General features: G+C 42.3%; 1 protein-coding gene across 1 annotated transcript in view; it reads left to right on the top strand.

The window, feature by feature from the left end:
- LOC137294006 (RNA polymerase II-associated protein 1-like) overlaps window positions 1-24,154 on the top strand; it is a 67,273-nt gene extending 43,119 nt beyond the window's left edge. Inside the window, exons 22-31 of the mRNA XM_067824919.1 lie at window positions 348-546; window positions 1,581-1,727; window positions 6,198-6,322; window positions 18,414-18,617; window positions 19,536-19,661; window positions 20,293-20,450; window positions 20,720-20,852; window positions 20,965-21,130; window positions 23,021-23,248; window positions 23,524-24,154. Of these exons, the coding sequence (XP_067681020.1) occupies window positions 348-546; window positions 1,581-1,727; window positions 6,198-6,322; window positions 18,414-18,617; window positions 19,536-19,661; window positions 20,293-20,450; window positions 20,720-20,852; window positions 20,965-21,130; window positions 23,021-23,248; window positions 23,524-23,655 (1,618 nt within the window). The 3' untranslated portion in view covers window positions 23,656-24,154. The remainder of the gene's footprint in view (window positions 1-347; window positions 547-1,580; window positions 1,728-6,197; window positions 6,323-18,413; window positions 18,618-19,535; window positions 19,662-20,292; window positions 20,451-20,719; window positions 20,853-20,964; window positions 21,131-23,020; window positions 23,249-23,523) is intronic.
- The last annotated feature ends 1,008 nt before the right edge of the window (window positions 24,155-25,162 follow it).

Genomic DNA, 25,162 nt, shown 5'->3' with positions numbered 1-25,162 from the left:
ACTGTCTGATGACATGCTGGCATTGTAATGGTAAAATTATCAGGTAACAGTGACCCTCACTGTCTGATGACATGCTGGCATTGTAATGGTAAAATTATCAGGTAACAGTGACCCTCACTGTCTGATGACATGCTGGCATTGTAATGGTAAAATTAACCCTTTTGGGTATAAGATGTAGTAAACCAGTCATACAGTGGTTTCTATAGACTGCTGCTTCATACACTGTATTATGGGCTCATATTACTCTAGATGATCTGTCGTGCCTTGTCAGGGTTGTTCACCATGTGCTGCATACAGCAATGCTTGAATATCTACATGGTCTTGATGACACCAGTAATTTGTTCCAGCCAACACTCCAACCTCTTGTCCCCACCTGAGTGTCCCAGTCAGGAGACAGACTCATGTCTGGTGGAGCTGCAGGCCTCCCAGCCAGATGGAGACTTTACAGCTCCAGTCCTCAAATCCAACTCTCCATATGGCTTCCTGACAGCATTCCTGAGGCTTACACTTGTCCTGTGTCAGCTGCACAAGGGTGTCATTGACAAGGTGAGCATCCCTGTTTTACAAAGGTGTCATTGCCAAGTTGAGTGTCCCTCTGTTACAAAGGTGTCTTTGATAAGGTGAGTGCTCCTCTGTTGCAGAGGTGTCATTGACAAGGTGAGTGCCCCTCTGTTACAAAGATGCTTTTGACAAGGGGAGTGCCCCTCTGTTACAAAGGTGACATTGATAAGGTGAGTGCCTCTGTTACAAAGGTGTCATTGACAAGCTGACTGCATCTCTGTTACAAAGGTGTCATTGACAAGGTGAGTGCCCTTTTGTTACAAAGGTGTCATTGACAAGGTGAGTGCCCTTCCGTTATAAAGGTGTCACTGAGAAGTGGAGTTCCCCTTTGCCCTGGCCCTCCAACCCCACTCCCCACATCTCTTGTTGACATCTCTACTGAACTACACAAAGGTATTGTTGACAAGTTGACAAAACAGTTCAGTAACTGTTTTCATGGATTGGTCATTCAAGATAATTATATCATTCAGAGATGCCAACCTCTACGATTTTATTGTAGTCGCTACGAATTTTAACTTCAAACTTCGCCAATGCGATTCCACTAGAAATCCTATGAAATTTGAACAAAATGCTTTAAAATTCGGATTTATAGGCAAAATCATATATTTTCAACGATAAAATACATTTTTGGACTTTACGCACCTTCCATTCATCATATTTAATGATATATTTGAACTGGAATGATTGCAAGTAACAAATGTAATTTAGCGAAGCTGATTTCAATACCTTTGCGATTTGACACATTTAGTTCCAGCGGAAATAATTTAACCATATGACCATGATATCATTCATTTTTTTTCTCAGAATCCATCATGATTTTTGTTTATTTAGTTGACTACTAATTTTATGGTCAAACTACTAGTTCTGAATGTTGAAACTACTATTTGCAACACTTTAGGGTTGGCATCTCTGTGTCATTTAGTCATCCAAGATGGCAGCCATGTTAGAAATCCACTTCAGACCTTTTATGCGTGTATGCTCCTCATTTCACTGTTATACTGTTATTATGTTTGTTGCAGATGTTGGTAGATGTGACTCAGGATGAAGACTTGATGAGTTACATGAAGAAAGTGTCTCGCAACAAAGTGTCCTGCTTGGTGGACAACTACTTCACAAGACATGAGAACTACCTACAGTACTACTTCCTGAAGCTGGCAGCGCTCAAGGTCAGTCCAATAGCAGCCCTACACACAAGCAAACATGCAGCTCTATATGAGTGTTAGTATTGTTAATGAGACAGATACAGACAATGCACCTCCCACTTCAACCAGCTTGCGTGGAGAGGAGAGAAAGTTAGACTTCAGCTGATGTACAAGCACCAGACTTGGAAGCAGCTGTTTGACATATTACAGTAAAGTGGTCTGAAGTCATTATTCCTGAATCTGTCAGATCAAATCATCCAGGTTTAGATTGAATTCAGCTATATTTTTTACTTACCTTTCCATAGGTCTATAGCATATTACCTCAAGCTTTGCTTAATAGGAGATCTGAAGGAGTTGAATTGCATTCAATCTTGAATGTCTACCTCGCAATCACGACTGTCAGGATATGGAAGTATCTGTATCTCCCCACTTTTACTTCAAGCATCGTCTGAGTCAGACAGGTTTGGATTGCGAAAGCAGTTTTTTTGGGTGGAATAAAGTTACAGCTTTCTTCGATATTTTCTTGTGTTTTTCAGAGAGTTTTCACACTGCTGTTGTGTATGATACAACATATTTGTGAGATTTGTAAAGGTCTGAAGTCCAGGAAGGATCCTCACCCCTTTTGTCCGGATTGTGCGAGCGATTCCCGCTCCTTACTTCAAAGGTGTTCATCGTGGGCAGACCTGTCTATTCAAGATTTCAAGACCTACTTGGCTGCTATTAGGAAAAGGAAAACCCAACAACTTAGGAAGATGTTCAGATCGCCAGCATCGTCTTCAGGATCTTGGCTATCCCTCCTCTGCACGCCTGAGAGTCAACCATCGCAGATTCCATTGTCACTGGCAGAGACTACTACTCAACAGACAGAGTCTCAGAGCCCTGAACAGATACAGATGCCGATGTCTAGTGCAGCACCGATAGAGACGACCGACGCCGACGCCTTTGACAGCACACACGCCGTCCACCCAGTCAGGAGGTTGGGTGAATTTGTCGAGATCAGATGCCCTTACTCATCCAGACGTGCAGAGGATTTTGAGCGTGTTACTGTTACCTACCCCTGGAGTGACGCCAGACACATCGACAACAACGCCACCGATGGGATCGTCTCTACTTGACACAGGCATGACTGAATCGTCGCAGTGCAAGGATTACAGTCGTACGCTGGCGAGAGCGCCTATTAGCGCATCCCAAGTAGCTACAGTAGGCAGACTGGCGTCTCAAGTGGACGTCCTTACGCTTGGAGCGTCGTGACAGGAGGAGAATGGATTGCTCCTGAGGTAGGTCTCGGTCCAGGAGCCCTTGCAGTGGTTCATCGAGCACCTGTCATCGCCAACGCTCTCTGTCGAGATCACCGGAGCGATGGGGTAGATCAAGCCGTCGCAGACTTAGGGATAGGCGTTTGAGGTCTAGATAGGTGTCGCCTCGTTCTAGACATTCATCATATAGGAGACGAACGCCGGAGTGTAAATCTACTGTGTCATGGATGGCAGATGAAGAACAGTCTATCTACCTTTGTCAGCCATATTCGATTGGATAGCGGATAGACTATCGGATTCTCCTCTTTCCTCAGGTGTTGATAGTGACAACGCCATTAGGATTGAGCCAGAGTTGATGATTCCTCCTCACCTGATGGTTGCAGATGCCATCTCCTCGTTGAATGAGGATTTCGCCAAACTATCGTTAAATGCAACTATGAAAGCACCGAAAGTCAAGAAGCAAGAATACAAGATTCACAGCTTAGACTTTGCAGATTTGGGTGCAGGACTGGACGAGGCTATGTCAACGTCCTACAAGGTTCGAGACGCTAGACTGCAAGCTGTAGATGCAGAATTGAGTTTGAAACTGATTTCAGTACTAGCTTCAGCCACGTCGGCAGCGGCAGTGGACTTGACCAAGCAGAATGAGTCGAGGGTGGAACACTTATCATCGCTCCTCATCTGCAAGGCAAAGTTTTACATGACGTGTTGGGCCATATCAGGACAGCCTTAGCCATGACTACTGTGATTCGCAGAACAGGCTTCCTAGAGGCTTGCTCTTGGCAAAAGGCGTTTAAGAGGAAGTTGATAAGAGCGCCCTTATCCTCTCAAGTGCTCTTCGGCGATGCTATACCGGACATTTACAAGGAGCACGCCGACCTAAGGAACACTGAAGTATCGCTTCTCGGCATTTGAAGCGCTATCCTCTGCCTTTCGAGGCAAGTCAGGACTACAGGACAGAGGCAGAAGGCCCTATATCCCTAGAAAGGAATCAGTAAAATCAGTATTCACTAGAGGACGAGGCCAGAGATTTGCATCTTCGGACCACCGCAGACCAGCTGATTCAAGCAGGGACGCCCCTGCCACTCCCGATAGAGGGAACGGGAAGCGCCCCTACTCCAGAAGTTGAGGGCGCCACCTGTCACGACTGGGACCTCCCCCCCACCATCCGTGCCAATGTTCCCAACGCCAGTATTCGGGAGACTGGGTATCTTCTGGAGGAATTGGCCCATCCTCTTAGATCCCTATGTGACTGTTATTTTTTAAAGAGGCTACAAACTTCCGTTGATTCGTCTCCTGCCATTAACATCACGTCCAGAGGTGCGGATGTACTTGGAGTCACTGAGTCTGCTGTTGAGAGACAACATCACAGTGATGCTGGAAAAGTGTGCCATTGAGGAAGCACCAGATCCACACCTTTCACCAGGATTTTATTCGCTGGTCTACCTCATCCCCAAGAAAGACTCCAACAAGCTCCGAATGATACACAACATGGCGACGTTTAATGAGCGATATCTGGTAGAGCCACCACACTTCAGGATGGTGTCCCTGGAACAGCTAGGTCTCAAACTTACGCTGGGGACATGGATGTGCAGCCTGGACATTCAAGACGCTCACCTACAAGTCTTGATCTTCTCGGCACACAGTAGATGCCTCAGGGTCATCATTACCAGTGGCGAGTCCTGCCGTTTGGCATTTCTACGGCCCCGTGTCTATTCACCAGAATTATGACTCCCATCACTCGCTATCTGCTTCTTTGGCGGATAGAATTCAACCGCTACATAGATGATTGTCTACTCAATCAGGGCGAACCTCAGTTTCTATGCAGACAACTGGACTTCGCCATATATGTCTTCTGGAGCAACTGGGGTGGCTGTTAAACAGAGAGAAGTCACAGTTACAGCCCACTCAGGAGTTTGTGTTCGTCGGAGGCCTATTCCAGACGCACTGCTATTGAGTACGGATTCCCGTCGATTGTTGGGAGATCTTTCGGTTTGCGACGAGAGCCTTGTCGGAGCTGTTATGCCTAAGGGAGTAGCAGTCACTCTTAGGCCTCCTGACGTCGGCACAAGATCTAACTCGCAGAGGACGCCTGATGCTAAGACCATTGCAACGGTTCATTCTCCCGTATATACAAGAAGACAACATCGAGACACTATTGCTACTTCCAGTGCAGCTGCACAGGTACCTGCGTTGGTGGACGATCTGGTCGAATGTCTGTGAAGGAGTTTGTTTGAGCGAGTTTGTGCAGGGTTGGGGAGCACACTTAGGCAAGCAGACCACCTCGGGGCTTTGCTCTGCCATGGAGGCAGGTTGACATATCAACAACCTAGAGATAGGTAATTCTGGCGACTATGGTGTTGGACAACGCAACTGTGGTGTGGCTAATCCGGAAACAGGGAACAACCAGAAGTCCCTTCTAGATCAGATGTTTCTCCTGACCAGTATGCTGGACGCAGACCACATTGAGGCAAGAGCTCAACACTTTCCGTGTTGCAGGAATGTATTAGCCGATGCGCTCTCTCGACCAGGAAAACGTCTCCAACCGAGTGGATGCTCCACACGGAGATGTTCCAACTCCTATGCCGACAGCACGGATGTACGCTGATAGATCTTTTCGCCGCAAGGCTCACCACTCAACTTCTGGTTTACATGTCACCAGTACCAGACCCAGCAGCTTGCCCAACCGACGCTCTGTCGTTGTCATGGGAGGGACTAGATGGGTACGCGTTCCCACCACCAGTACTGGTACCAGTGATTGTGGCGAAACTCAAACTAACAGCGAGGATTTGACTGCTTTTGGTCCCGCCCTGGTGGCCAGCAAGGATGTGGTACCCAGAGCTATGCCGTCTCGCAGGAAGAAACCTGTTCCGGCTTCCAGAGTGTGACCAGTTGCTCCGCCATCCCCACAGTCGGATGTTACACCCGGACCACCTTACCAAAGGGCGGTAACTCCCTCCCAACGCTGGATGCTCCTCCCCACTTCAGATTCTTCGGACCAGGAAGTAAAAGTGAAGTTTTGCGTGGAGTCTGCATGCATGCACAGTGGGGAGATCCAGATACTTCCATATCCTCACAGTCGTGATTGCGAGGTATCCATTCAAGATTGAATGCAATTCAACTCCTTCAACTCCTTCAGATCCTATTAAGCGAAGCTTGAGGTAATATGCTATAGACCTATGGTAAGGTAAGTATTTAAATATCTAAAATATTTAGATTTTAATAATTTTTTCTGCAGCCAGGACCCAACATGCCTATTCTCCATCGCTGTGGCCTTCACCTTCTCAGTCGACTGAAAGAAGGGGATGAGTGCCTGGCCTTCGATCTCCTCTCCACCACCATCTTCAGCCCGGACTTCATCATGTAAGTGGGACAACAAATTATATTTCACTCGTCAGTGAATCAATATGCGCTTCTATTTCTGTGTCTCTTGTCCAATTGACTGTCAAGGTGTCATCTCCAAAAGACCCTTCAATGAGATTGGGCGTGATACCTGCAGACCAGTTGAGCGTTATAACTGAAGGATAGTTGACTGTGATGGGGTGTCTTAGACCTTTCCATGGAGCAGTGCTGCTCTGTTTTGTAAATGGCTACAACGTAGAACAAGGGACTATTTATTCAGCAGTGTTTGTACATGTATGTCCATACGTCCCGATTCTTGTTAACTGTTGTACCCAGTGTCATCAAATTTGGTGACAGCCCACATTGGGGGATTACGCAGACACCTGTTGATTTGGGGGACCTTGACCTTATTGGACTCTTTGACCACTCTTCAAACTCTTGTTAACGCGATATCCTGTGAATGAAGATGGTCATTGTGTTTGGATGTCACGGGTTAATCAAATTGATTTTCATCCATCTGATAGCAGTGTGGAATGTATTTATCAAGATAATTCGTGGCACAATAGGTTATCCCATCTGATAGTTAGATATATTGAAAACAAATGTTAGATATTTTGATATTCATGCAGTACAGTGCATGAGTTGCATGTATCTTTACTTAATATTTACATTAATTAGTGAACTTATCCTAGTTAGTTAGTTAGTTACCTTACCCTTCATAAATTATTATTGTACACAGCTATAAAGAATTACTTTATTGTCAGTACTTTTTTTCACAAAAACAGCAAGATTCTAGTGTTTAACAAGAGTGAAAATGTGATAACCCGTTATACTTACTGGGGTGACATTGGCTAAATCGGAATGCCACACTGAAGGAGGTACTGGAGGTATTAATCTCCTGCGTCGACAAGGGCTCCTGTCTGCTACGTCATGGAGTGAGAACTTCACAAAATCTTTGTATCAAGCCCCATGGTCTCCACGTACTGTGTTTGATGGGAAGAATAAAGAGGTAGCAAAAATGGTCGCTCAAGATTCAAGGGAAGTAATGATGATCAAATCCATCGACATTTTGACTTCAGTCCTTAACTCATTAAGACCTGGAGCCGCTCCACTGCCCAACACCTGGCACCCCTCGCTGACTGCCTGATTGGTGCTAATCAATCCTGATTTCCCTGGCAGGTCTCAGATATGACAGGAAACTGTCTAGTCTCACAAACAAGTACTGATTATTTAATTGTGTCGTAAAGATGTAATTGGAAAAGAGGCCAATGTGAATACATATATTACAGTATTTCATGTAATTTATTACCTGTGTCACTCATACCCCTTTGCCAGTGTGTGCTGTATTTTTATCAACACCTACGCGGTCTTTGTATGTATGAGATGAACAAATATACAAATTCCTCCTGTCTCTCTCATCGTATGGACTGAATTATAATATATTATTTATAATAGAGTTTAAAAAGAGGGGGTCTTGCATTATAATCGTTTATATTTTTTGCCAATACATTGCTCGTGCTTGCTATTTCAAGGAAAGTATCAGTAGGTGTGAAAGTAACATGGAACATATAGAGATTTATAGTTTGTCACTTTGTTCATCTTAACTTAATGCTGCAAACATACATCACCATTCATACACATACATACTGCATGAAACATTTATCATTACTCGATGCTAACCAAAACTTCCCGTCATGTGATGGGATAAAATATCCTGAATGTAACGCATTATATCTCAGTTTCTCATTATATTGGTTGATACTTTGACCAATCGTATCTTGAGAACTTGTCACATGGGAAGGGTAAGGTGATGGGGCGTGGCCTAAATTTCTGAAGAGCATGTTTGGACACTCAAAGTGATAGGGTAGAGATTGATTATTGGCTTTATCGTTGACCAATGGCTATGTTGTGTTTCAACTATCATGCAACAATTTGTGTATTGTAAACATAACATCAGTTACTGTAATGATGTATGAAAGAATCACATAAGACATATGGGAGTAGACTGACACTATGATGAGTGTATTTGTTCTCAGATGGTGAACACACATGTCTTAGTATTTTGGAAATGTAAAAGAATAACTACTGAAAAGCAACAATTGAAGAGAATGAGTGAATTTAGATTTATGGCGATTTTAGCTATATTCCATCTGTATCGCGCGGGCTTCACACATTGTGCCCAACAACTGACGAGAATGGTATACAGTACCATTTGTACAGCACAACTAGTGCATAAAGGGTTATCGTCCTTGGAACAAGTCTTTATGGTAGGCCTCGAAACAGTCAACGCACACAAACACATCACAGCTTGAACATCTGCATTTGATGTCTTGACGTTTGCCAGTCCGTTTCATTGTATGTAAGACATACTTAAACCAAATGATGTCCCTCTCATATCATTGTGAGAGATTAAATTGTTCAAAACATCTATGTCAATGGCAGTAAAGACGAATTTACACACATGCATAATAATCTATGAAAGAAGCGTTTTCGCAGATACATCGCTAGTGTATACTGAATATTTAAAGGAAAGTACTAATAAGCTAGTCTGTGACTCACATATAACAGATTCAGTTTGTCGCTTTGGTTTATCTAGATTTAATGCAGAAAATATATGTTATCACACGAACATCCATGTATGCATATTGTATAATGCTATTCCTTGCACATACATAAGACAAAGGGGCATGGGATGGGCATCATCAAAGTTCCCAAATAGGACGTTTTGTATCTTAACTGTTCAGTATAGTCCCTGATTTGTTATCTATGACCAATCATATCATGAGATTCCTGTCACTTTGGAAATGACAGGTGACGGGGCGTGGGCTAAATTTCTGAAGAGTATGTTCGGTCACTAGACAGCTTGGATACTGATTGACTATTGGTTTGATCGTTGACCAATCAATATGCTAGATTTCGGCTTTATCAACTCTAGCTATCATGAAAAACTGTGTGTATCGTGAACATACATAATCGTAAGGATGCCTGAAATGTACATGTGGGACTAACAAGCACGAGTTTATTTTTTTTTTAAGCGCTCAAAGCGCTACAATCCAATTATTTTTACCCCGGATAACCCGATCCAATCATTGAGTAGAGACAGTATTTATTTGCATATACTTTTTGTGCACACTACTTGTACCTCAAACATAATGGCTTGCTGAACATTTCAATATAATCTGTTTGTTGTTATGAATAAATATCATAATTCAAGTACATGTATTATAGAATAAAAAGAAGTAACACGATACTGATTTATTGTGATGTATACACTTGAAGTTGAATCTCCCCAAATATTTATGAAGATGGACATACTTATATTTGTTTTGAAAGCAAACGAGGTTCAGAAGATTAGCAATGGGCATGACTCCACAAAACAGGTTGTCCAATGATGTAACAGCGCATAAGTTTGTTTTACACTTGTCACGGGACAAAAGTTGACCTGGACATGCATTCGGCCAGAGGCTGTTATTTTGAGGTTGAAAGAGGTGTTCATATATTCAGTGATTGAATGATTACACACATCAATTCTGTAACTGATATATTACCCTCCTTTTATTGACGATGGATCTGATACACATGATCACTACACTGGATAAGATAATTACAGGGATCAAGTATAAATGTTTCTTATACAATGCTTATGTAAATTGCATTGAAAAATCACATTTCATATAAACATGAAACAGCTTGAACAAAATACCCCAGTTACCCTTGTATGATTTATGTGTACTATATATGTATATCATGAGTAGATGCAAGAGTTATCACTTCATATTCGATTATGTATTATTGTCAACTTTAAAAATCAATACTCGCAAATGAATTAGGTCTAAATTAGTAACTTGGTTTATTTCAAATGTACACGAACATGAGTGTAATACAGTATTGCTATTTATGTCTACGATTCATTATATGAACTATCACAACGAATGAATGAATGATTTAATTTAGAAGAAGGTTTTGTAAGCTTGTCACCGTTAAGTCAATCAATGTGCAAACATAGTATCTTAGTATTCACTCCCAATGACGAGTAACAAACACTTACCTCCTGCAACAACATCTCATAATCCCCTTTCTCGCAGACATGTGTTCATTTGCCTGTATAAGCCTGCGACATTGCAAGCAATTGTTATCAAAACACATTAATAGTTCTTCTGATTAACACAGAAAGTAACCTCTCGCGTAAGAAAGGCTAATCTTTGATCATTACTGCTAAACTGATTGAAATTATAGGTACAGTACGAATTTAAAATGTAAAACCCCCAATACGCGGCTCTCGCTGAATGAGAGGTGCTTTTCATAACCCCCAATACGCGGCTCTTGCTGTGAGAAGCTAATTAATTTGACGCATATACGCGGCTCTTGGCCTTAATGAGTTAAGCAGACAAATCAGCATTACACTAGCAAATCCAAGTTCTCCAGGGTTCAAGGAGCAAGGGATAAGAAATTCAGCGCTCTAGGGGAGAAGTCATCTTCTTCTTCTTTTCGTTGCCCCTATGGAGGAAATACTGTAAATCACGAATTTTTTGCATCATATTTTTGTGAGTGGCGACCAACAGACATTTTTACTTCATGATATTTTTGCGACTAGCCTAATTCTCAAAACATAGTTTAGTTTGACAGTTTCAAAGCTTACTTGCGTCTGAAAGTTTTATCTGAAGTAAATCCAATCACATAAGTTTGCCACTAATCTTGAGCACCATTCAGTGGAGTACTTCCGCATGTATGCAATCAGTGATGTTTTCCTAAATACAACACTTGCTGCATAGGCCAGATAAGCTTAAAACAGTTCAACGGGATTAAATTAAATGGAATGACTCTAATAAATTGGCACTGATGAAGGACCAGTTTAGTCAGTGTCGGCAAAGCTGTTGATCTCCAGATAAAGTGTCATGAAACCTATTCACACCCGCTGTACGGTCTCGGCCTTTCGAACAGTCCCTAAGAAATGTGTGTTGTGTGGTTGGCACCTGTCTGGACTATCGGACGTACTGATTGAGTGTTCAGGTATCCATTGTTTGACATGTGACACTTGAGTACGAGTAATGCTAGTAATTAGTCATTCTTCGCGTTGTTGTCATTGCTTAATATATGTATTGTCTAGATCTATTGTTAATTGAACTGGTGAATAATAAAGTGAAGATAGGACAGGTTGTTTGCTGATTATTCGTTGCGTTCTACCAGCAAATTGCGTCATGATATTTTTGCGAGCTGTCACTCGCAATTTTCGCAAAAATATCCTGCTCGCAAAATTTTAATGACTTACAGTAAGCGCCCTCAGACGTCAGGAAGATTATCTAGGGACAGGGGAGGAAGTAAACGCTGAAGATCAGGTTTGGAACGACTGGAGTCTTCCACCCCTAATCGTTCCCTTACAACTCAAGTGGGTGGACGTCTTCAACTCTACTGGAAAAATTGGGGAATCCTCAATGACGACTACGTCATGAATATTCTATGAGATGGCTACAAGATTCCATTGGAAGATACTCCACTGCTCACAAAAGTACCAACTCCCATCGACAATCAACTAGACAAGTTGACCGATGCTATATCAGCACTCTTGCAGAAGGGAGCAGTAGAAGTAATACAGCCACAGAATCTAATGCCCAGCTTTTATTCCCCAATGTTCTTAGTACCGAAGAAAAATTCCAGAGAGAAATTCTGACTCATTTACAACATGAAGGAATTCAACAAAAAGTTTCTACAGAAACCAGAACATTTTAGGATGTTACATCCTCCTCAACTAAGACTCCTCATCCAACCGGCAGACTATCCAGCCAGCACAGATCTGCAAGGTACATACCTACATATCACGATTCATCGAAAATCCTCAATATACCAGAGCTTCCTTTTCAACAGTCAGCACTACCAGTGGACGGTCCATTTTGAATAGCTTTGGCACCGTGGCTATTTACTCAGATAACCAAACCCATCGTCAACTATCTACACCTCAGGGGGCTACGCAGCACTTTCTACCTGGACGACAGCATACAAGCACATCAAGAGAAAAGTCAGCTCAGACTACAGTTAGATTTCACACTCATGCTACTTACACAACTGGGATGGTCAGTAAGTCACCTAAAGTCAGAATTGGAACCTCAACAAGATATCAAATTCCTCAGGATTCGTTTCATCGCTTTATTGAATCCTATTGTAGTCCCAGAGGACCGGTGGGTCAAGATTCAAGAAATGATAAAGCAACCTCTACTTTCTCCGTTGACATATCAACAATGGCAGTGTCTACTTGGTGTCCTCATGTCAGCACAAGATATGACAAGAAGAGGAAGACTACAGCTGTATCCGTTACAACGTTTCATGAATCTTCATCACAACAACAGAGGTCAGATTCTGCTCCCAGACAGTGTGAAGCCCTTTCTGCTTTGGTGGACTCACTGATTGAATGTCTGCTCAGGAACTTAAATGTTAGAGCCGGTATTCAACAACTATCTCTATGTAGACGCATCTCTGCAAGTATGGGGAGCTCATCTAGAGAACGAGGTAGCAGCAGGAATCTGGAACAAAGAGGAACAGGCTCTTCACATCAACCAGTTGGAAATGAAAGCCGTTATTCATGCCATCCACTACTAGTCGATAGTCGAGAGACAAACTATTAATGATCCACAAGGACAACTCAACAGTGGCTTTCTACATAAACAAAACAAGGGTCAACGAGATCACTATCTCTGCTACACCTGACATTTCAACTTTTCGACCTAGTCACCAGTTTGAACCTCCAAGTAAAAGCATGTCACATACCAGGAGCCTGCAACATCATGGCAGACGCCCTATCTCGTCCTCTTCATCCATCAGCAACAGAATGGAGGCTGCATTGGAAAGTGTTTCAGCTAATCAGTTAGGCATTCGGTCGTGCCCTACTGGCCAACGAGAAATTGTTTACATCACTTATAGAAGAGTTCGGACAACCAGTATTACAACTACAAGAGTGGAAGAATCTTCTCGTCCACCTCCACACAAAGCAGGGGCACGGCAAACCATTTGCGTTCCAACTTCATGTATGGACCATATTAAAACCAGAGGATATTGGGCGAGTGCAGCGAAAGCAGTTACTTTAGCCTTACGGAAATCCACTCGCACACTATATGATGATGAGTGGTAACGATTTGAGGCATACGCCAGAAAGAGGGGATTCACGGTGATGAAGGCGGACACATCCACAGGTAACAGATGTGTCGTGTCTGTGTCGTCTACATCATGGGAACAGGGACCAAGCTGACTAAAGTACCAGAGCCATTTGCCTTACTATGCTCCTTCAACAACGCAGATTTAGAACTCCTGCGTGGGATCTAAATGTTGTACTCCAACATCTCATGAGTGATGCGTATGAGCTGCTCGATTGGACCTCAGTTGAAACGCTGACTCAAAAGACGCTTTTTTTACTTGCCTTGGCTACAGCTGCAAGAATGTCAGAAATTCATGCTCTAGACTTTAATCGAATGAAGTTTAATGCAAGTCACCAAGAAACAGCTCATTTGGGTCTAAGATGGGATTTCATTGCAAAGAATCAACTGCCAGTTCAACCGGACAGACAGTTCCGCATACCAGCCTTGTCTTCAATCTTGGGACCTCATGATACGCAAGACTTATCATTATGTCAAGTCAGAGCATTGAAGATATACATTGCACATACCAAGTCTAGAGGACAGTGGTTCGAGACATATCCACAGAGGACGTCTCTGGCATTCATCAGTTTGGGCCGCTCATCGTTGCTCAGCAACTAACAGTCCCCCAAAGGTGCTGACTTAACTCACCCGAATTATCACGTGACTTGTGGAAGCCAGACGCTCTGCAGAGTATAATGGTGGAAAGTCTATGCGCATGTCTTGTACAGACTAGCATGAGTGATTAGGACATTGTACTCGTAATGAAGATACTTCTACATGAAGAATGGTCGCAACTAATCTTGATCGCTGTATCTTGACATTTAGTTGGTTCAGAACTAGCATGATCGGATTATCGCTGTTACAAGTTCCCATTAGGGGGGAAAATTGGACGTAATATTAACAGACAGTCAGCAGAATCCAGCGTGGTCTGACCCACCACCTTTTCCGTCGAATTCTGTAAGTAATTAAGCATGAGTCAGGTAATCAAGCAAAAATATGTAATTTTCTGAATAAAACTGATATTTTATGCTTATCCTGACTATTGACAAAAGCCCTCCCAGCCACAGACACTCTGAATTCTCATATTCTTATGTCGGGTGATTATAGGAAAGAGTGATTATCATGGACGATCAGCTGACCATGTGCGCGAGAGGGGAAGCTACTCGTGGGCGAGTGTAATTTTTACGTCTGCTTCTTTAAGAAGGGAACTTCAAGGGATTTTAGGTGTTCACTACCTTCGCCAGGAAGAGGACATAAGCAATTAAGCATGAGTCAGGATAAGTATAAAATGTCAATCTTATTCAGAAATTACATAAACTAATAATGATTAAAACATGACTTGGCCAAGTATCAGAACCCTTGATCTTGTCTTCAAAGACCCATGAAAAGGAACAACAGCTGTAGGAGTACAGGTTGATATTTAACAAGTCACTGTAGATCGCCATTTTGCAACCTACATGACGAAAACAAAGAGTTTCTCTGTTCAGGTTTATTTTCCTGCCTTTTCTGCAGACAGTATAAAGACTGGCACTGATTCTTTGTTTTACACTGGTCTTACTCTCCAGATGTTTCTGTCTTTAATAACTTATCTTACATATGTGCTGCAGTCAAAGATCACATATACTCTAGGGGGTACAAATGCATAAATCACTCACTGACATCGTTATAAATGAAACCCTGTCATGAAAACTGCTCATTTCGATCTTTAATTACCTTAAATCAACCTTTTTGACAACAGTGCACAATTCTCATCGGCAAACGAAATTTCAACCTATCACAGCGGGTCTGTGAGGGTCTATGCAGAATTCATCTACATTTCAGGGGGTAAACTATTTCGTTTACAGGTTTGTACAACCCTGAAATCACGACAGCTGTTAAGCAAAATGAAAGCTATATGTTCTCACAATCTACTATCATATAGTTTTGTCTCCTGTTTTGTCTAGTTTCTGAGTTACAACCCTTCAGTTCATAGACGATTCTGTCAAAATCACTTGGTGTCTCTAGGTTGTAATCCATGTTAGGTGGTATAAACCCACATGTTGTTTGTCATCACCAAGTTGATGCTCAGTGAATGAATTTATAACAGGTATAATTAGTGGTAGCGCCACTTAGATTACCCGACAAAGGTCCCCATTTGACGTTTCTTGTGTCTGGATCAATCAAAGGATTAACTGATTACACGCTGATTGATTACTTACTTTTATGTGGATTTAAATGGGGATTTGCCAAAAGGCAGTGTTTATGTATGTACATTTGCTAATCTATACTGAATACACTCTGTCATGTCTGTGTCTATGTAAAAACAACACCCTTCTTTCAAAGGATTAACTGCCAATACATTGATTGATTGCTCACTATTGGCTAACTAAATTACTTTTTTAAAAGAATGACACACATTATGCAATTAGTTGCCAGGTGTGCTATCTTGGGTGACCAATGAGACTATACAGCAGTGTGAAGAACCTGAAACAATACATCATGTTTTCGTATATTAGACTGTTAAAAGACACATCACTTGGGAATTGTGGGAATGAATTATATATCACTTTTTTGTGGATATTGATAGATACATTCCTCGAACAAGGTAATAGCCTGACAGTGCTCCTTTAATTTGTTTTAATTTTAATATTGGCATTTTGTTTTGTTGTCGTAGCATTCAACATAATCATTGTTTTGGTCGTGAAGTGTAATAATACAGACAACATATACTAGGATGTGCGTGTGAATTATGATTTACATTGTCAAACCATACATTCGATACATAAGTATCAGCAGATCGCTTCTTTTTATTAAGTTTCAAAATGCATACAAGTATGATTATAAAGTAATTAGGATTATAAGACCAAATATAAAGCCGTACATTAACAAGTGTGTACATACTGGTGAGTGAACGTTTACGAAGCAAATGAATTTAGCAAGTGAAGAAATTTATTGCGCAGTATTTTCACTTTGACCCCGCCTCGCTTCCGTGGAAAAAGTTGTTATGTTACAAGTTGTGTCATGCAAAATCCTTTTGGTCATGATTCAAATACATATGTTACTATCAGAAGAAAGTAGTTTTGATTTTCTAACTTGATGAAAACAAACCATAATCTCATTAATTCAAGCGGAATTAGCGCATGACTTCATGCTTTTCAAAAGTGGCAGCGCCCTGTCTCAGCCATACCATTGTCAAGCAAGACAGACAGTGGTACAACAATCCATACCATTGTCAAGCAAGACTGACATTGGTACAACAATCCATACCATTCTCAAGCAAGGCTGACATTGGTACAACAATCCATACCATTGTCAAGCAAGGCTGACATTGGTACAACAATCCATACCATTGTCAAGCAAGACTGACAGTGGTACAACACTCCGTATCGTTGTCAAGCAAGACTGACAGTGGTACAACACTCCATACCGTTGTCAAGCAAGACTGACAGTGGTACAACAATCCATACCATTATCAAGCAAGACTGACAGTGGTACAAGAATCCATACCATTGTCAAGCAAGACTGACCGTGGTAAAACAATCCATACCATTGTCAAGCAAGACTGACAGTGGTACAACAATCCATACCATTGTCAAGCAAGACTGACCGTGGCACAACAATCCAAACCATTGTCAAGCAAGACTGACTGTGGTACAACAATCCATACCAAAACATCACGTCATTTAGTATAAAAAGAGTTGTTATCCATAAAGAATGTGTTTAGAGATGTTGGGTTTTGTAAATACATGGCTGGAAACTGTTGTTCGTCCATATACAACAAAGAATTTAAAGCTAACAAACTGAGTTTGCATTGATTTCTGTCTGATCCAGTCAGTTGATAACCCACAGACGTAATAAAAACCCATATCATTTGTACAAGTGCCCATCTGTTACATAATATCACAGGGGCAGAACTCAGTTACACGAGGCCATAAATGAGTGACTTGTTTATGCCGTATAGGTGTTAATTTCAAGTTGCACGTGGTTAATGATTGAAATTATTTATTGCATATTGTCATTAGCAGACATGCAGGCAGACACATTGGTGTCATACAACAGACATTGAGTGTTGTCTGTGAAAGAGACTGCTTATCACGATCAACATATTTTTCTCTGTTTCCATAGACATGTATGAAAACCTTTCAGTTTTCAAGCTAAGCAATTTTTAACAATGAAATTACTATTTTTCTAATGCTACACTTTCTTAAAAACTTGGTTTGCAAGTATGGGTCCAGTGTATTTATATTACTGCAGGTCCAAGATGCTTGTGATCAGGAGAAACATCTCTTGTTCTCCATTTTTAACAGTTACAGCCTAATCCATCTAATTTTGAACAGTCAGCAGTGATGATCAGTTGAATCATGCTTAAGTCACTGTACTAATCAGTTGAATTTCAGACCGCATTAACACACTAGGAGAGCCTATGTAAATTAATTAAGTGTTTGGCTTGTGTTGGATTAGACTACATGTTAATGGGTTCACAGATGAGGATTCAGATGTTTGCAATGAAATATCATGTGCGTTGACTTGGCACCGTCTTGATGTGTTTCTAATGTCATACTTACTTGCCACAGCTTTACAGATAGCACAGACCCATTTATCATTGCAGCCACTTAATGGCTGCCATAAGATGTCTGTGATGGAGTGTTATAACTAGAGGCCAGTTGACTGTGATGGGGTGTTATAACTTAAGGCCAGATGACTTTGATGGGGTGTTATAACTGAAGGCTAGATGACCGCGATGGAGTGTTATAACTGAAGGCCAGTTGACTGTGATGGGGTGTTATAACTGAAGGCCAGATGACTTTGATGGGGTGTTATAACTGAAGCCCAGATGACCGCGATGGAGTGTTATAACTGAAGGCCAGTTGACTGTGATGGGGTGTTATAACTGAAGCTAGTTGACTGTGATGGGGTGTTATAACTAAAGGCCAGCTGACTGTGATGGGTTGTTTTTTTTAGTAGGCTCCCATTCACTCCTGACCTCACATCAGTGGTCATCATTTCAGAGATGGGAAGGAAGATGGACTTGTCTTTGAGGATCTGGGAGAGATGACGCTTGCCGAGACTTCCCACCTGAAGAGTGCAACTGAAAGGGAGATAACTGCCAACCGCAGTCTATTGCTATCTGAGGTATACACCAAACTGCCTGGTATCCGAGCAACGTACCTCTCGGCCTTCCAGGACAACCAGCAAGCAGTCACAGCATCCAGGTTTGATTCACCTCAGCTTCTCATGTGTTAAGACCATACAGTGTTCAAAACCCAGCTGACAGTCTTGGTTGACTTAGCTCCTGTCTGTGGAGACAAGCAGACAGGCTTCTTGGTTGACTTAGCTCCTGTCTGTGGAGACAAGCAGACAGGCTTCTTGGTTGACTTAGCTCCTGTCTGTGGAGACAAGCAGACAGGCTTCTTGGTTGACTTAGCTCCTGTCTGTGGAGACAAGCAGACAGGCTTCTTGGTTGACTTAGCTCCTGTCTGTGGAGACAAGCAGACAGGCTTCTTGGTTGACTTAGCTCCTGTCTGTGGAGACAAGCAGACAGGCTTCTTGGTTGACTTACTCCTGTCTGTGGAGACAAGCAGACAGGCTTCTTGGTTGACTTAGCTCCTGTCTGTGGAGACAAGCAGACAGGCTTCTTGGTTGACTTAGCTCCTGTCTGTGGAGACAAGCAGACAGGCTTCTTGGTTGACTTAGCTCCTGTCTGTGGAGACAAGCAGACAGGCTTCTTGGTTGACTTACTCCTGTCTGTGGAGACAAGCAGACAGGCTTCTTGGTTGACTTAGCTCCTGTCTGTGGAGACAAGCAGACAGGCTTCTTGGTTGACTTAGCTCCTGTCTGTGGAGACAAGCAGACAGGCTTCTTGGTTGACTTAGCTCCTGTCTGTGGAGACAAGCAGACAGGCTTCTTGGTTGACTTAGCTCCTGTCTGTGGAGACAAGCAGACAGGCTACATAGGCTACATACAGATGTCACTAAACATTCGTTGGACCTTGGTCTTGTTTTAAAACAAATAGCAACTATGTTTGTGAAGAAAATGTCCGTTTAGAGTCTCCTGTAATTTGATGATGAATGAACCATTGTTCCAATTTTTTCACACTGTTTAATGATACTGCTGTGTTTTCCTGTTCACAGGAACCGTCTGACTTGCAACACATTTTACACAGACAGTCTTATGAGTCGCAGCTCAGGTGGAAGTGTGCTGCCTTGTGACTGGATGTACCTGCCCCTTATACAGCTCTATGTGAAAGCTTCAACTCCGTAAGTTAGTGGTAGTCTCCCATCCTCCAGGAACATCATGGTGGTATGTAGATTCTCAGCACTGTGCCAAACTGTACAGTGTTGGCAATTCAGACCTGTTGTGATTTTTATCCTCCTGCATGTAATCCAGGGGGATATAGTTGACGCCTCGTCTGTTCGTCCGTCCGTCCGTCCGTCCGTCCTTAGTCATTTTGTTTCCGGAGCATAACTCAGAAACTGTTCAATATTTTTAGATCAAACTTGACCGATATAATTATCTCAACCTATAGTTGTGTCCTTTGCTATTTACAGAGTTTTGGCATTTTTATTTTTTTGTTTGTTTTTCCATGTAACATTTTGATGTTAGTCTAATAGAGAGATGGGCTTCGTTTCTGGAGCAGAACTCATAAACTGTTCAATATTTTTCTGCAAAACAAAGGCATTAAGTAACTGTCAGATGATTTGTCCTTTCAAATATGTAGGGGCTGGGGGAATATGTCATCATCTGATGACTCTTGTCTGAGTTTGAAGATGTGTAGAAAGAAAAGTGTACTGATGGTTGGTAGTTTGTGGGAATGACAATCTATTCTCCATTATCAGCAGTAAGAAATAGCGTCAGTGTTACCGCCTAACTGTGGCCTCTGTATTGCAGAGGAACATCATTTGAGGAGTGTGTACCCCCCCATCTGATTGCCATGGCAGCCGATGTGCTGTACTGGGTGTATGTGCTGGAGTGTTGGAGGTCGCACATACTTGGTGTGGTGTCCATCACCCTCAAGGTCACCAGGGTCATGTGCACCTTCATGGCTGGTAAGATGGTCAACAGTCCTCAATGGGTTCATTTTTGGATTTTGAGGTGTTCATTGTCATTTCATGGTACCCTGTGACTTGTGAGTGATCCTGGAAATTAGATAACATTGATAATTAGAACCTCTCTGAATTCAGCAGGTATATACTTCCCCTGAAACACTGTTAATCTAGACTTGCATTAGCTGTATTGGGCATCTATCCTCCATGGTCTGTGGGATTGATTATGTGGTTCCTAGGAAAGTGCTGATGTTCTGTTCCATCTTCTACAGGCAATGACCTCTTCTTGGACAGGGGTGTGAGCCGCTACCTGGCGGCGCTGCTACAGGAGTACACCAAGCCCGCAGCTCTTGACCGTCTGGACTTCACAGAGGACATACCAGGCCTCTCTTCCTTCTACGACTTGTAAGTTGACATGCTTATTACAGTCATGACTAGAATCTGACTGAAGACTTGGCTGAAGATCACTCCTGAATGGCAAACAGCGACATACAATATTGATGGTTGTGTGTTCCAGATTCAGTGAGCTGCTACAGCAGTACGAGTCAGTTTCATTCGGAGACTCACTGTTTGCCTGTTATGTGTTGCTACCACTGCAGCGGAGACACAGCGTTCAGATGCGGAGGTTGGTGTGGGGGGAGAAAGCTGCGGTTCTGAGGACATTCAGGGTGCCAATTAAACAGGTAGAGTCTTCCAGTGTCAGACATATTTTCATCTGAAATTCAAACTGCATAAACAACATGACTGTTAGCCAAAAAGAATGTGCATTTAGTTTTGTCATAATGGCAGTTGTTAGAAGGAACAAAGTCTAAACTTTTCCTGTGACTTTCAAAAGAATCTATGGAAGTTTGTTCATGTTCTGAATTAAGCTTATCTTGTGAACAGGAAAGTGTAATTATTGTGTTCTTTATACTGATGTATGTGACAGATGTGACTGAGTTGTCATCCAAGTCTGACATACAATGTTTCCAGTTTCTAGTTGTCATCCAAGTCTGACATACAATGTTTCCAGTTTCTAGTTGTCATCCAAGTCTGACATACAATGTTTCCAGTTTCTATTTGCATGTGTTCCACAGTGGAATGTACACAATGAACATGTAGTTCCCTTTTTCCATTTACTAATTATGATGAAGAAATGTAACCGTGACAAGAAACTATGAATATGATTTTCAAACTTCATTGCAGTCAGGTCTTTGTGGCCATCAGTATTTTGTCTAAATGGGGGTCCTTCTACAAAAACTTGTCAATGTTGTGTACATACCTACATTCTTCCTCGATGAGATCATTAACCATTCTGTCCCCTGTCCATCTATCCTTCGATGATGAACTTTCTGTGGTCAAACACACCTTGACCTTCACAGTCTGTTTCAACTATCTACTCAAGCATAACATGTTGTCAAACGTATATATCACACTTTGAATTCTTTGGGTGTTCTTAGAGATCTCCTCCCAGCCTCGTCTCCTCTCAGGTTAGGTCTCCCAGGCCTGGCCTCCTCTCAGGTTAGTTCTCTTCCCAGGCCTGGCCTCCTCTCAGGTTAGTTCTCCTCCAAGGCTGGCCTCCTCCGAGGATATGTCTCCTCCCAGGCCCAGTCTAAGTAAACTTATCCTTATTCGTTACATTCCACTACTGAGTCTAACAAAACCTTATAGCAGGTCACGTCAAGTAACCTTTGAGAATGACCAATCAGAACACAGCTTGCCAAGTCACGAAAGTGCACATTCGCACATACCTTTTGAACTTTTTATCTCGGAAAGGTTTGTACCCGAACGATTCCGAATGCTATTTAGCGTACACTCGCTTCCAGGTGATGCACATGGCTTACGTACAACCATTACAGCGGTGAGTAAACAGTCGCTGAAAATAGTGTTTTGGCAATATTCAGGGATGTTATCTTGTGCAAATATTAGCTAATGGTAGCACTGTCAACCAAAAACCCCAAAGCGTATATACTGTGTTATATGCGGATTTTGGTTTGTGGAGAGACCTGTGTCAGTGACCTGAATATTTTTAAAGTCCCTCCGATCCCTAAATAGTAGGCGTTGTCTGATTGGTTAAGTCTATTTAACCGTCTCGCATTTGATTGGTCGCTCAAAGGTTACCTGATGCAACCTTCTACTAGGTTTTATTAGACTCAGTGGTGGAGTGTAATGAAATAAACTGAGACTACGTTTACTTAGACTGTTCCCAGGCCTGGCCTCCTCTCAGGATAGGTCTCCTCCCCGCCTAGGCTTCCTTTCAGTTTGGGTCTTCCCCCATGTTAAGTCTCCTCTCATGTTGGGTCTCCCCTAGGGATGGGCCTCCTCACAGTGTGGGTCTCCTCTCGGGATTGGCCTCCTCCCAGCCCATACCTCCTCCCAGAGTAGGTCTCCTCTCAGGGTGTGCCTGATCAAAGCCTGGGCCTCCTCACAGGGTTTTCCAGTAATTCTGTCAACAGTTCTATCTCATCTGTGTTGCCACATGCTCCTGCATGTTAAAGTGATTATTAAACATTTGGTTGCATTTTGACTGCAACCATCTGGTTTATGTGGAACATTGAAAACTTGTGTCTGATTGTTTTCTGCTACTGCTCCAGGTTGTAGTACCAGTTGAGCGTTTCCTGACTCCTGATGAAAGTGACCTCCCCCTGCTGCAGCTGTATTTCCAGTGTCTAGTGTCACAGACAGTGCGGCCAACGTGGGCACCAATCATGTATCTGACAGCTATCCACCATGTCAACCGATTCCTCTACTACCAGGCTGACCAAATTAATCAAAGACCTAGGGACAGAATGTGGCGCCAGTTAATGGCATGTAAACATGAGGTTAGGATTTTTTTGTAGTTTATTATTTCTGTCTGTTTGTGGCATATATTCTTCACTCAGTTCAAATTTAGAATTGAATTGTATACTGTGAATAAATGCAAATGAACGCAAGGAGACTCTCAAGTAAATATGAAAAAAGAAAATGGGAAACAGAATCAATTCCCAGAATCAATTCCCTGCAATCAATCATGTGGTAGATTAGAATCCCTAGTACCCTTCCTAGGGTCACAGTAAAAATACCTAGCAGTGATTGTGATATTTTGATTTGATTTCAGGAGGTAAGACATCATCTCCTCTACTACAAGACAGTAGATGTGGAACAAGAATATGGTATGACATTCTACACAAATCTTCCAGCCATCCGTCAGACTGTTGTAGATGGACACATGCCAGCAAGGATGACGTGACACACAGCTTACAGCCTTGAGTCATGAGACTTGCTGTAGTTTACAGACATATGCTGGACGTCTGGCATACACAAAGCTCCTCACAGTTACCTCATGTGTCTGAATCAGTCCTGTTGTTGATGTCAGGGGCAAATCGAGAGTCAGCATGTCGGAGTGCAGTTCCAGTTGCTGACTTGGACAGGAATATATGCAACTTTGGAATGGAATGTCGTTGAATGTGACACAAACGCAAATATTGTATTGTCCAAGTGTCCAAACCCAAATTTTCCAACATACATGAAGTCGGAAAAAAGTGTCATAACAATCGTAATTGTTCAAATGCCTGACTGAAAGGTTTGAAACCACACATGCCATAACATGCAATTCACTATTTCTTACCTGAATTCATCTTAATTCTGTCAAGTATTAAATATCAGTCATAGATATATTTGTTCATGGCCACCATACTTTTTGTAAGAACAATCTCACGTTTATATAACTTAAAAGCATTCAAAAAACATTTAAACTGAAACTGTTATTTTGTTTCATCACAAGTGTTATGGTCTTCATCAAGAACATGTCAGATGTGATCTTGTACCTGCACAATAACACTGATTGGGTACTTATTCCTGGAGTAAGTTATGATGGTCAGAAAGAAGAGTGAGTGAGTTAGTTAGGTTTCATGCTGCACTCGGCTATATAGTGGTAGTCTGTAAATAATCAAGCCAGGACCAGACAATCCAGTGACCAACAGCATGAGCCTTAATCTATGATGCAATGGGGATGCAATGGGGATGCAATGACATGTCACTGACCCTGACCAGCAATCCAGCAGGTCTTGCAGCACTCTTCATTCACATATTTTGCTTAAGAAGTTAGCACAATGCACAATACATGCTCAAAGCACTCAATCTGATTATTTTTACCCCAGACAGCCCAAGCTGCCTGTTAGATGCTAGATGGTTATTGTTACATGGCTCTATCTCTCTGGTACCCATTTTTCTGCTGAGTGAACAGAGGAAAGGCAAAGCCAAATGTATCACATATGCTTCAAGAAACTTTCAGGAGTCAGGCTGCCAAACACATCACCCATTCCATGATTCTCTGCGACTCAATAACTTCACCTGATTCGTGACCTGAGCTCTATGCACAGGAGCACATGCCACTGCATACATAAAGTTATACTCCTCGTTATTAACCCATTGACTTCCGGAATGTCGGTCAAACGGTTCACACAGTCAGATGTGTGAAAGCCATTTCTGGTGTCCCCACCATGATGTTGCAGGCATATGAAACAGCGTTAAACCATATTCACTCACACGTACTAATCTGGGGCTACGACTTTCATTCTACATTCCAGTACACACAATCCCTTCCCTACATGTACCCCTTCCTGTTCGACGAATATGTTCCGCACATATACCCTTTCCAGTACACCCAACCCTTTCCCTACTTGAACCCCTCCCAGTACACCCAACCCTTTCCCTACTTGAACCCCTCCCAGTACACCCAACCCTTTCCCTACTTG

Source organism: Haliotis asinina, chromosome 8 (assembly GCF_037392515.1).
Source record: "Haliotis asinina isolate JCU_RB_2024 chromosome 8, JCU_Hal_asi_v2, whole genome shotgun sequence".
NCBI classification, from domain to species: domain Eukaryota; kingdom Metazoa; phylum Mollusca; class Gastropoda; order Lepetellida; family Haliotidae; genus Haliotis; species Haliotis asinina.
This window is presented reverse-complemented; position numbering and strand designations above follow the sequence as displayed.